Source organism: Heterodontus francisci, chromosome 43, assembly GCF_036365525.1.
Source record: "Heterodontus francisci isolate sHetFra1 chromosome 43, sHetFra1.hap1, whole genome shotgun sequence".
In the NCBI taxonomy this organism is placed as follows: Eukaryota; Metazoa; Chordata; class Chondrichthyes; order Heterodontiformes; family Heterodontidae; genus Heterodontus; species Heterodontus francisci.
The window spans coordinates 20,971,581-20,984,612 of NC_090413.1; the positions used below are offsets into that span (position 1 = coordinate 20,971,581).

At 42.5% G+C, this 13,032-nt stretch overlaps 1 protein-coding gene across 1 annotated transcript in view; it reads right to left on the reverse strand.

The window, feature by feature from the left end:
• LOC137355689 (zinc finger SWIM domain-containing protein 5-like) overlaps positions 1-13,032 on the reverse strand; it is an 84,988-nt gene that overhangs the window by 15,788 nt on the left and 56,168 nt on the right. Inside the window, exons 6-10 of the mRNA XM_068021119.1 lie at positions 8,236-8,424; positions 4,897-5,055; positions 2,946-3,092; positions 2,165-2,302; positions 141-401 (exon numbers count right to left, since the gene is read on the reverse strand). Coding sequence (XP_067877220.1) covers positions 141-401; positions 2,165-2,302; positions 2,946-3,092; positions 4,897-5,055; positions 8,236-8,424 — 894 coding nt within the window. The remainder of the gene's footprint in view (positions 1-140; positions 402-2,164; positions 2,303-2,945; positions 3,093-4,896; positions 5,056-8,235; positions 8,425-13,032) is intronic.

A 13,032-nucleotide genomic window follows, 5' to 3' on the forward strand; every position in this document is an offset into this window, starting at 1 on the left:
AGGCTAGCAGGTGAGGTTGCGAAGGGCAGCACTCATGAAACTACTTTAGCAATGATTCAAAACATTCAGCAAAGGGCAGAGGAGGGAGAGCTTTACCAAACAAAAAGCATTTACTCTTGTAATTAAAAAAAAACTTTTACCTTCCAGTAACAAGAGTGCTTGCTTACGCAATACTTGAACTAGCCGTTCATCAAATTCCATTTGCGACAGCATCGCTATAAGCTGCTCTTCATTCCGACAGACTTTGTCCTGAGCATAGAGCCCTTCTGGCATTAATCTCTGCTGCCCTAATCCTATTAGTGCCACCTCAAGTGCAAGGGCATAATAGGACTCTCCTGTGTTGCTGCTGCCTGGAATTGGAAAGTGCTGATAGACTGGCTTCCGAATATCATTTATGGAATCTGAAAATAACCAAACATTCACTGAGCCGATTGATTTACAGGTGGATCTTTTTAAAAACAAAAATCAGAAAGTATGTTGTTGGATGGGGAAAACAAAAGGAGGAGAAATGTGTGCACAAGAATGCAAGCATTGATAACTGTCAACATGATTAAGGCCAAGAGATTGTGGTTTTCATAGAAAAATGGATGGAATCCCCAAAGCTGATAAGAATCATACAATCCCACGGAGCAAATTTAAAAAAAACACACACACCAACTCATTTAGTCACCATTAATCAGTGGCCCAAAAGAAATGATTCATTGCTTGCGACAAGTTTCACAATTTAACACTTCAAGTCGAAGTATTAAAGAGTTCACACACGGGCTGTTTGGGCTTTCCCTACTGAAAATTTAAAAGCAGACGGTGAGCAATTACATCATATTGGCTTATCTAGATTTTCAATAATAAATATGTCAGAATACAGGTCAGCTCCACTTGGGAATCAATAATTTGCTGATACCCAATGCACTCCCTCCTGTTAAATGAATTCAAAATCAACTGCTGTTGCAAACATATTTTTCCCTGTACAATATAAAGATTGGGGATGGGGCACAGGGTACATAGCTGTGTCACATCAAATTACAGAACAAACAGGAGTTTTTTTTTTAAAAAGCAATGCAGGTCCTTTAATCATTTCCATTACAAATTAATAAGTACACACTAAACTATGCAACACATTTGTCACCAACACTAAACTAAATTCCTTTTCAGTGAATGGAATGGTTACTAAGAGTAATCAGGATTGGATTACACTGGATCATTCCCAAAGGCACCGTCATTGTAAAATCTGGTATATGGGCTACAATTGTAAGCATGTGACCCGACCCCAATAAAGCGATTCAATATTCAGTGGAATGACGTTCTGTACAGTTACCAGTCATTAGAATTTTATAATTTGCATACTGGGGCAAGTGCCACTTCAGTTTGGCCTTTGTTTCATTAACATTCAGCAAGAGATACCAGGTTGGAAACATGAACATGAATTAGCTTGATCGAATGAATGGATATCATTTGACAGGGTATACTAAAATAAGACTTGTATAATCTTAACTCAAAACTTCACTATTCCATTTTGATGCAACACATTGGCACCCACCCAACATTCTGAAGGTCTTTCACAGCATTAACAAAAAGTGAAACGATGGTAGGAGTTGAAAAAGCTAGTTTCTTGAAGAGCAAGATTTATTTTTGGGCAATCTCCTCTTCCACCTCTCCGACTGGATACAATTTCATCAGTTCCAGCAGGTCTCCTGGGACCTCACCTAGGTGGTCAATCCCCATGCAGAAGCCTGGAGGATTAACAGTTAACGTTTCAGGTCGATGACCCTTTGTCAGAGGATTTGACTTCTGATGCTGCCTGACCTAATGGAGTAGGTCCAGCTTTTTCTGTTTTTAATTTCAGATTTCCAGCATCCTCAGTATGCTGCTCTTGCGCCTTGGAGGATTAACGCTGGCTGGCTGTTGGACTGGGAAGGTCACTATAGCTAGACACAGTGCTGTACTTGCCCAACGTGCACTTTCCAACGTAGCTCCATCATGAATAGGAGCAGTCAGCTTCCTTCCGCACCCATGCTCCTTCCTGGACCACCCCTCACCACCACACTATAGCCAGGACTAATTGTAGCATCTCAATTGCTGCCTTGGCTAGAAGCAGGTAATTGCACAGAACTAAAGTCACCTCTTTAGATCAAGTTTCCCAAAAAAGAAAAGATTGAGCATTTACCAGTGAACAAGACAGAGCTCTCGTCCTCCATTTTACAAGCTTCGAGCAAGGTTCTGCACAAACACCCAATAGGATCCAAAGGATGTCCGACCCAACCTTCCTGATTTGCAATGGTTGTTGCTCCTTTTTGTAATAACTCTGAAAAATAAGGCGGTGTTATAATACATCCTTATTCCTGCCATGGAGCCACGAGACCAGAGTCTGATACTTGTTAAATGCATACTACATTATCAAACCTATCCATAGAACGTGAACCCCAGGATGATTTTTTTTTTTAATAAAACTTCTATTTATAAAAAGCACCTTATTGAATCTCTCAAACATCCCAAAGTACTTTATATACAATGTCCAGCTTTAAAATATTTCAATTTCCCCCCCCCCCATTTTCCTTCAAGGGAAATTAGATATTTTTCTGGTCTCAGGGAATCAAGGGATTTGGGGAGCGGGTAGGAAAGTGGAGTCGGGGCCGGGGATCAACTATGATTGTACTGCATGGTGGAGCAGACTTGAGGGACCGTCTGGTCTACTCCTGCTCCTATTTCTTGTATGATGTTAGAAGAGTTAAGTCAACCAGGAACTTAGTACACATGGGGTTTGGTGAACTGCCAACTGAGAAACTAGAAACTTTTCCTGCTATGTAGGTTGGTGTTGGTTAAAAAGGCACCGAGATCCAACCAAAAAAGTAAATCTACTCGCTCATGGGACGTGATGAGATTTCTGCCACTCGGTGGCAAGCCCACAGTCCATCCCTCCCCTCCAAAAAACAGCTACCGACCCTTACCCTTCTTTTGCTGCTTGTAAGTTTCCAACTGGCGCCTTTTCTGCAATCGGAGGGTATTGACAATTGCAACAGCCAAACGAAGAGCTTCCCTGGGGTACCCGTGCGATCTCAATGCATCCACTCTGGCACAAGCAGTTGGTACATGCTCTATAAAATTTTAAAAGATTTTCAGTCATGAAAATAAAATCAATTATTTCAAAACATTTACCATTAGGTACTGGCTGCTTCAGTTTACTTTTACAAAACCTGAATTTCTAGTTACATTTCACAGTACATTTATACAGAGGATGGGTGAAGGGAATAAGGGAAGGATAATAAGCTGCAACATGAACCATTTGACATGAAAAAGTAAATCAAAATAAGTTTCAGCAAAATAATGGAAGTTTCCCACAGCCACTTACTTCCAGATACAGAGTACAGCTGGGATCTGGAATATCTCCCACAGTTAAAACGTCAGTTCTCAACATGCTTTTGTAAACAGAATGGAAATATACAGTATATCCAAAAATGCAATGATTGTACCTGACTGAACTGAAACACGCACTAAAGTGTGGAATGCAGGTTATATCCAACCACCCCACTCCGCTAAGCTCACTGAGGACTTGTGAACTGGAGTGACCGGGCACCCTTGCATGGTGGGAGGTGGGCAGGCTTATATTTCCTGGCAATCGAGCAAGGGACATTAGCAGTGACAGCACGAGAACCGGTGGCGAGTAGCAATGAGACAATCAAAACATGCGCACTCGCAAAGTCCAATAACTTGACATTGAATTCAATGATTTCTATTGGCAAACTAGATGTTGCACTTTCACTGCAAATGCTCTACACTTTTGCCTGAGCTCATATACAAAACGAAATAGTAGCTTGAGTGTCTAATATGATTCAGCTGCTTATGATGTTGATCGCCTAAGTACACATGAATAACAAGTACTCAGGATCTGCGTGCAGTCACAGAGGTCTTATTTTGCTTAAGGGTCAACTACCAATTCTGACAGTCTGGTAGCTGTTTGGTTTGGGGAGAGGGAGGAGTGCAGGATGCAGTTGGTTACAAGAGTACAAAAACAGTCAAGGAAGCAAGACTCAAAACTGCCCTGATATACAAGTTACCATGAGCAATATTACTCATATCTATATTAATACTGTTTTTTTTAAATTTTAAAAAGGATGACAGACATTCTGCTGGGAAATTAATCCCCTTTAGCATGGCAAGATCACTAGTCAGCAGTATTTTGGGCATTTTCTAGCAGTGTCAAATAAATCCTAGCTAATTGACCCCAGTGTTCAAATCATTTGCTGAGTGAAGTGCAGGTACTGATGCTGATACCTTCGCCCCCTCTAGACTTGGTTATTCCAACACACTCCGGGCCGGTCTCCCACATTCGACCCTCTGCAAACTTGGTCATTCAAAACTTTACTGCCTGTGTCCTCAGTCCTGTTCACCCCCATCAACCCCTGTGCTTGCTGACCTACACTGGCTACCAGCCCAATAACACCACAAATTTAACATGCTCATTCTTGTTTTCAAGATCTCTTCATGGCCTCTATCTTCCCCATGTCTGTAACCTCCCCTAGATCTCTCCGCAAATTTACACACTGAAAATTCCGCCGGTCAAGCACTCCCAATTTTAAATCACTCCACCATTGGCTGTTGTGCCATCAGTTGCCTAGGCCCTAAGCTCTAGAATACCCTCCCTATACCTCTCTTTCTTCAAATTCATTCCCTAAAGTCTCTCTCTTTGACCAAACTTTTAGTCACCTGCCCCAATACCTCCTTATGTACTTCAGACATATTATCACGTCAAAGGCGCAAGATAAGTACAAGTCACTGTTATTGATCATCTTTCTGGTACAACTCTGACACGATCAAGTCCAAAGTTACACTGTTACCATGCGACTGGAGATGAAGGAAATGCAATTCTATGTTCTTATCCCACAACAGTTCTCTACCCACCGAGCCAAAGGGGCCGCCCCTGGGAGTCAAACAGTGACCGGTCTCCATCGCGCCATTGGTTCGTGTAGTTATCACTGCTGATAATTTTTCGAAGGTGACAGTCTTTCCAGTCTAGACCACAGGCTTCTATTGCACGTACAAAAACAGTTCTCCGTGATCCTGCAAGAAATGAAAAATATTTGTTTCACTATTCTGCAATTTAGCGCGCACACACGCAATTAACACCATAGACAAAAAGATAATAGGCTCTTAAAAGGTCAGCCATTCCAAATTTTATCTATAGTTATGCAAATTCAAACACTGGGACTTTATTACAAAATCAAATTTCACTTGGTCGCTGTCGCCCTCTCCAACATCCCACCCAAAGTAGCACTAAGCCACATGGTCTAAAATTACACAAACAGGCCATTCAGTCCAACTAGTTTATGCTCCACACAAACCTCCTCCCACCTAACTTCATCTCAGACTTCCAACACATCCTTCTATTCCCTTCTCCCTCCTGTACATATCTACCTTCCTCTTAAATATCACAGCTTCGATCCCAAGTCTGCACTGAGTTAGCTGAGCTCAGATGGGGCAATGGTTGGGCTGCAACAATTGTCCTTAGTGCCACAGGACCTTGAAGGGCAACATTTAAAATAAGCAGCCCAAGCTTCCTACTTCAGATTCCTTTTGTGTGGGGATGTTGGTCTGGAACAGGATCTCACTCCTCTGCTGTTTACCAAACATCAGCACAGCGACTGCAGCAGTTCACAGGCAACACTCATCCTCATGCAGAGAATTAAAACAACCTTGTGGTCACAGCCTAGGCTCACAAGGGGAGATGGACACTTGGGAAAGGTACGAGGAGTATGGCGAGAGCAGGGGCCGACACACAAGCTGCAGCACCCCAGGGACTGCACCTTCGAGAAAAAGGGAAGTTTCAGAAAATAAATCTAGTCTCTTGTTGATTTTTTGGAGGTTATCCATTACCCCATTTGTTCAGCAAGAGGGGGTAGATGTACAGACTGCTCTCAGATTTCCAACACTGCTCTGAAACTTGTTTCTAAGGATTTGCCATGACAGCTCAGCACCAAATTTCTGCCCCTCCAACCAGGAATGTGTTGTTCCTAAATGGAATGCTCAAGATGACAAATCTATCATGAATGACTTGGTAAGTGCCAACCTGTGCCTGTCACTCCCTGGCATGATTTGTGTATACACAGAAATGCAACTAAAACTTTTCACCCCTTAACTGTTGCAGTGCAGCAATCGCTCTTCCACTCGAAGGTGGTCTCCCTCCCCATTGCAGGAGGCTGGCCATGGCCTTGGGACACGAGCTCCATTCTCCTGCACCCATCCTGAGCAGAGCTCTCCACGTCTCCAAATGCCAAGTCGTGCAGTCCTCAGGGAGATGGCCTGTACAGACCTGCCCGGACACATTTTGGAGCACTGGTAACACAATTGCCTTGCAGTTGAGGTGGGACGGTTGCAAATTTCAACAGCAGCATCGCTGATATCTCAAAACCACCTTCACTGGAAGCAGTTCCACAATAATCAATCAAGTTAGTTTCGACAGAACAGAACTAACTGCATTTTTACTGTATTTAGCAATCTCAGCTATCTACTGCCATTGAATCAAATTACTTTGAGGTTCGAAAACTATAACTATGAGTAAGTACAAGTAGTAGCAAAGATCAAACATTTTCTTGAACTACAGATCATATTTAAAAGAGACCACTGACGGAATTTAGTTTTTTTTTAGTGCTATGAACTTTCCGATGTTAAGTGTAATTGTAATATCCCCAGCCCCAACAGTTCAAGCTTCCAAAAACAAAACATGCAGAAGAGATTACCGGACCTCAGATTCTAAACAGACTGAATATTCACCTCATGACCGTACAGAATGGAACGTTCAGAGTGAGAAAAGGCTAGATAGCCCAGAGACCACATTACATCATGGACTACTTTGCACCACCTCTTACCTCCCAACCAACCCCTCCTTTTAGACTGCATGAAGTTCTTTCGCCTACTGCCTCACGGTCAATAACCCTCAAACTGTATTTAACAGATTCAGTTCCCTTTCAAAAGGGTCTGCCAGCCCTAAATCAATTAGCTTCTCTGGAAGGCTGGTTCCACAGCTGTACTATTCAGGTGACATAAATTTTGAAAGGCTTGTGAATTTGATACTTTTTTTTTTTGCTTAAACCTCACCTATATCTTTCATTTTATGTCTAGTAACATGTCACCCCTCTGTCTTTTCATCAGCTAATACTAGTCGTCAATTGAGGCTTTCTTCAGAAAATGTAACTGCCAAGGCATAGAATCATTCTGGGTCACCACTGCAACACCTCTAATGCAGATATAATTAGCAGGTCCAAAACTGCATGCCATACTTAAGTAGCTACCACACCATTTGACTCTCAGCTTCACATGTTCCAACTTGCAATTTTAAGTCTTACAAATGTACCCCTGCACTCCATTTGTTTTACTATCAAATGCTTGGTAATGAACCATCAGGCTCATGTGAAGCACACTACCTCCTCGCTAAAAGGCCAATATAGGACAGGGGAGTGGTGTGTGATTTTACTTCCAATTTGGGGGGGTGGGGGTGCTCATGTCAATTCTCCAGTTGCTGCTACCAAACACCAAACGTGTAGAGTGGTGATAAGCCAATTGACTGCAGAGGAGGCAACAAGTTGTACTGTACGTCAAGACAGATTTGGCCTCGTCTGCTCAGCTCGAGCACCCTGTGGGAGCCCAATCAGTACTTTATTTAAAATATGTATTGTTTAGAGCCCTGGGAACAACAAAAGCAATGCACACTGCTGCAATAAGGGTCATTCAGTCCAGATCTGTGCTTTTTCACCTCAACTTCAAAAGACAGGTCTCCAGCAACTGATAGATCACCTCCAACTAGTATGAAAAGAAAACACGAAGGGCAAGAGGGTTCTTGTTCCTAATGATCAATTAACCCCTTCCTGGAAAACATGTTGCTATCTGGCTTTGTGGCAAGTGTCCCCTCAGTCAAATAAGCCCACAAATACCAAGAATGACCACTGGGGTGAGACAGAGGCATTTGGAACCTGTTGAACTGTGACACTGCCAATATTAAATGCCTTGGAGTCAGGAACAAGTCATCACAATCCTCTTCATAACGCCGTGCAAGACAGTGTTTGGGATGAACAATAGAAAAAGGGAGAGGAAGCAAGTTTGGAACTATTTGTCATTCATAAGAGTGAAACAAAAAAAACCAAATGTTTCCACTTACTTACAATTGTGGATAGGAAACTGTGACAAATATACATGTTATAGAATTTTTATTGTTTTTGGAAAGTTCCAACAGAACATGCTAAATACCTTGGTTTCGATTTGAGTTGTGTTGTATACCAGCAGTGATACTAGGGGTTTCGTTGACATGATTGCCATAGTTACCATCTTCTTGTGGGCAGACATCCATGTTGTTCCACTTCCTGAGTAGCTCGAGCCAGCCAGCCTTCTCCTCCTGCTTACAGTGAGGGTTCAGTACTACACACACCCAGAGAGCACCTGAGGGAGAGGGAGAAACTGGTGATTAAAATAAAACGTGACCAAAATAAACTTGAGCCACTTTGGTGTTGCTGTGTAAACAATAGGGTGGGTACAGCCTGCTGCCTCAGGGGAAGTCTGTGGCCTCCTATAACTTTGCCGGCTGGTTTTCTCAGCTGTTTGACATCAAAGTCAAAGCAACAACTGGGCTGGCAATTACTAACTACAAATACACTTTCACATGACATGCACTTTGAAAGGGTAATGAAAAGACCAGATCTTAGTTGCTCAATCTGCCAATCCATCAATGCAAAACTCTTACAGAACACGGTTAATACTTGTTACACGACTGCTACATTTAGTCACAGTTCTCTCCCGACCATCACTCGGCAGTAACACTCATTTAACAGGATTCTGCATGACATGGCAGCCTTGGCAATTTGAGAATACTTCAGGCAGACATTTTAATTGTGTTAGAGCAGTAAAACTGAGTCACGAGCACTCCCTTTGCAGTGGGATTTAGAGATTGAACTGGTTCATAAATCTGTTGTTTGACCATATGAAAGTTGCCAGAGCTGAAAGAGTGCCAATTTTAAGCTGGCTTTGGGGCTGTATCAACTCAGATTGCTGGCATAAACCAAGTTAGACTTCATCTTTATCATTATCATTTCCAGTTCTGATGAAAAGCCACGGACATGAAATGTAAACAGCTTTTCTCTTGCTCCGCAGATACTGCAAGACTGGCTAGTGCTTCCAGCATTTTCTGTTTTAATTTCAACAAAGCTTTACTCAGTTTATTTCTGTGTTGTTCAAATCTCCCCTTCCAGCTCTCAATGTACCAATACCTCACCAACAGGCTTTGAGGGGAATTATCAGGCTAATTTTTAGGTCCCTACTCAACACAAACTATACCTTCAGCATAGTAACCCTTTCATTGGCAGAGGCACTGAATCCTAACAACCATCCCATCATGCAACCTCAACGAACCCCCCCCCCCCAGAGTCAAACAAGCTGCCTCAGCCCCCGTTTCGATTCTAGCACAAAATGCCTGGATATGACAATACATTCCTCCTGCAAGTATCGCACAGGCAGGACCCAACTACACATGGGAACATACATTTGGATCAACAATTACCTTAAAAATGTGAATGCACTCTTAATTGTACAGTGGCTTCATAAAATGTACCATCTTGAGAGGTTAATTTAAATTAAGCTTCAGAAGCAATTACATGAAGCTCACTGGACATTTGCCTCATTCTTCACCTTACAGACAAGACACCTAGGCCGTCTGTAAAACAATGAAGTGGCATGGAACTATATACAGTGGACCCACCTGAACACAAAATCTAGGCTGACCCTCCAGTTCTGAATTGAAGGAATGCTGCATTCAGAAGTGCCATCTTTTGGAGGAAACTTTAAAATCAAGGCCCAGTCTGTTCTCTCAGATGGATGTAAAAGATCCCATAGCTCTATTTCGAAGAAGAGTTCTCCCTGGGTTCCTGGCAAATATTTACCTCTCAACCAACATCAATTAAAAAACCATCTTATTCTGGTTATCACCTCACTGCTGTTTGAGAGAGCTTGCTGTGCATTACCTGGCTGCTCAGTTTCCTACATTACAACAATGACTACACTCGCAAGCACTTTGCCCTTTCTGAACAAGTCTTTTTCATAAAACTCTGCATTTCACTGTTAGTTGCAATATGCTTGTACCTGCAACATGGAAAGCACGTGGAATGGTACTAAGTGAGGCATCAGCACATTTACAAAAAGCAGATAAATTTATCAACGGGAGAGTCAATGCACAAATATATTTTTTAAACTAATTAGCTTTGTTAGTTGCATCTACCATCATGGAAAGGATTACCTTACCCTGATTAGACGCCTGGAAACAGAGACAGACAGATTGTGGATGCCTAACCAGAGCAAAAACGGAACTGGGGAGAAATAAATAATCACTAGACAGGTATGTAAAGCACAAAGTGTGCCAGGTTAAAAGGAACTGCAGCCAGTCTGAATTTGGAAAGACTTTGGATTCCAAGAATATGCACATTCCAGAACTGAGAAATCAAAGTAATGAAGCAAGAGACAGGCAGTAAAAAAAAAAATTCTCGTTTCCTAATCTCCGGTGCTGTCAGGGGGGAGTTGGCAAGCTGAGGCCAGGCATTCCCACATGGGGCGTGGGTAAGAGTGGAGCGGAGTGGAGTTGTAAATGCACTTCAGAATAGGCTGCTGATGAATCTCCTCATGCCTGGCTCATATTCTCAATCACCTCCCTCGAGACAACACACAACAGTGCCAGGAGACACGCAAAAGCAAACTGGGGATAGGTCAAAGTGGGGGAGAAAACTTGCTTCAATGGCAAGAGGTGAAATTATATCCAAAAGTTAAATTGAAGTTTGAGGGAATTTTTTGGTTTCCTGTAAAAAAAAAATTTACAAAAATGTAAAACTAAAATATTGCCCAATAGCTTAAAAAACACTCGCCACATTTACTCAAGATCACTCCAGTCCATCACCAACCCTTAAATTGCATTGAAAACTTTTCCAGCCAGGAGTCTTACAGGGCCGAAAATCAGAAATAAAGGGTCTACACTCCTTGCTCTTCATCGATTAGAGGAACACTATGAAGACAAGTTGAATAGCTTCACCATTCTTTTAACTCATGCAGGTAAAAGAATGTACAGGGTTATGGGGAGAAGATAGGGAAATGGCACCAAGTGAATTGCTCACTGAGAGCCAGCACAGGTGCGATGGGCCAAACGGCCTTCATCTGTGCTGTAACAATTCTGTGATTCTTAGTCAAAGTGCTCGCCTATTTGACTACAATAGGCATCGCAGTTCAGCCAGATCAACTTTGCATCGGACCTCTGCGCACATGCATCCCCAACAGGACAGTGATCGGCAGCAGGAACCTGGGCTAAAGGCCTCCCATCCCAAAAGCAGGAGTTAATTGCAGTGCAGGCTCCAGTTTCTAAGGCCTCACTGCTTTAAACCAGCTGAAGCATTAGGTCAGCCCATGTGCTCATCTTAATTCATATGTTATGATTCGAGAATTAAAGCCTCCACTACAACAGAAAATGCACACCTCAAATAAGCTGAGAGATACTACTTGAAATAAGAACCTCCAAAAGAACTGCATTTTCTCCTGGATTTCCAACATTCCATTTTTCCTTTATAATCTTAGTACAGTGGCCTCAGCGAAACTGTCCACACACACTGAACTGACAGAGCTAAAATCAAAAATAGACAGAGACTAGTCCATTTCACAGGCATCCAATGAGAGCAACTATGTGGCTGGCCTAATCTCACGGACCAGTGGGCACAGTCCAAATACAAAATAGCTCTTGCAACTTTGATTACATATGCAGACAGAGTTAAATTATAGATTAGCTCCTTTGCCAGGTGCTTGTTGAATCTGCAATCAGTCATTTCAAACATGGCGAACAGGCTTTTCTAAGAGGTTCCTTGGAAAACAATTTAGAAGGTTTTCATTTTGATTTGCAAGCCACATGTTGAAAAAGTAGAATGGTAGAGACTGTAGGTGACAAAAAGCACAGGTTTAAGCAGCAGGAAGGCTGTATGTTAGAGGTGGAAGTTTTTTTAAAAATTCTTTCATGGGATATGGGCATCACTGAAAAGGCCAGCCTTTATTGCCCATCCGTAATTGCCCTCGACAACTATGTGGCTTGCTAGGCCATTTTAGAGGGCAATTAAGAGTCAACCACATTGCTGTAGGGCTGGTGTCACATGTAGGCCAGACCAGATAAGGACAGCAGATTTCCTTCCCTAAAGACATTAGTGAACCAGATTTTTTTTTTTTTAAACGGCAAATTGATGATAGCTTCATTGCACCATTGCTGAGACTAACTTGTAATTCCAGATTTTTATCCATTAATTGAATTTGATTAATTGAATTTCAATTCCACCAGCTGCTGTGGTGGGATTTGTACCGATGTTGCCAGAGCATTAGCCTGGGCCTCTGGATTACTGGGAGATCACCAATATGCCACTCTCCCACTGTCCTTGCGACAGAAAAGGATATTGGGTTGGAAGCTCAGCTCAGAATTGAATGGGGTTCTAGTTTGTAAGAAATGAAAGGTTGATTGAGAAGAGATGGTTGAAGGAAGTTTTTGAAAGAGGGTAACACCTGAGAAGGAACCATTTACTTGTAGGCCTTGAAGGAAAGTTGAATGGTCAGCATTTTTGTGGGACTGGCACTCACCAGCTCAGAGGCACATAAGGGGGAGCTGGGAGAGAAACTAGAGGAAGGCATGGGTTCTGTGCTCGGGCAGGGCAAGGGAGAGGACGAAGCAACAAGGGGCAGCTGAGTAGATGGTCTTAATCCTACTGACAAAGTCCATAAGCTCCTCACATTTGTTGAAAATGAGTGTGGAGGGGACAGGCGAGAGAAGAGTAGAGTAGAAAACTGGGAATTATCTTTGCTCTTCAGCAGGATCTTGAACTAGCAGGCAGTTTTAACAGAAGACAGTGAGACTAGGTAGCACTTCAAGTGGATCAGCCAGAACTGGCTATGGATGGCAAAAACAAAAACCTAATATTTAGCCAGGAAGTGGGTTTGGGGTGGGTGATAGGGGCACAGAAGGATATCAGCAGTGCAAGACACAGA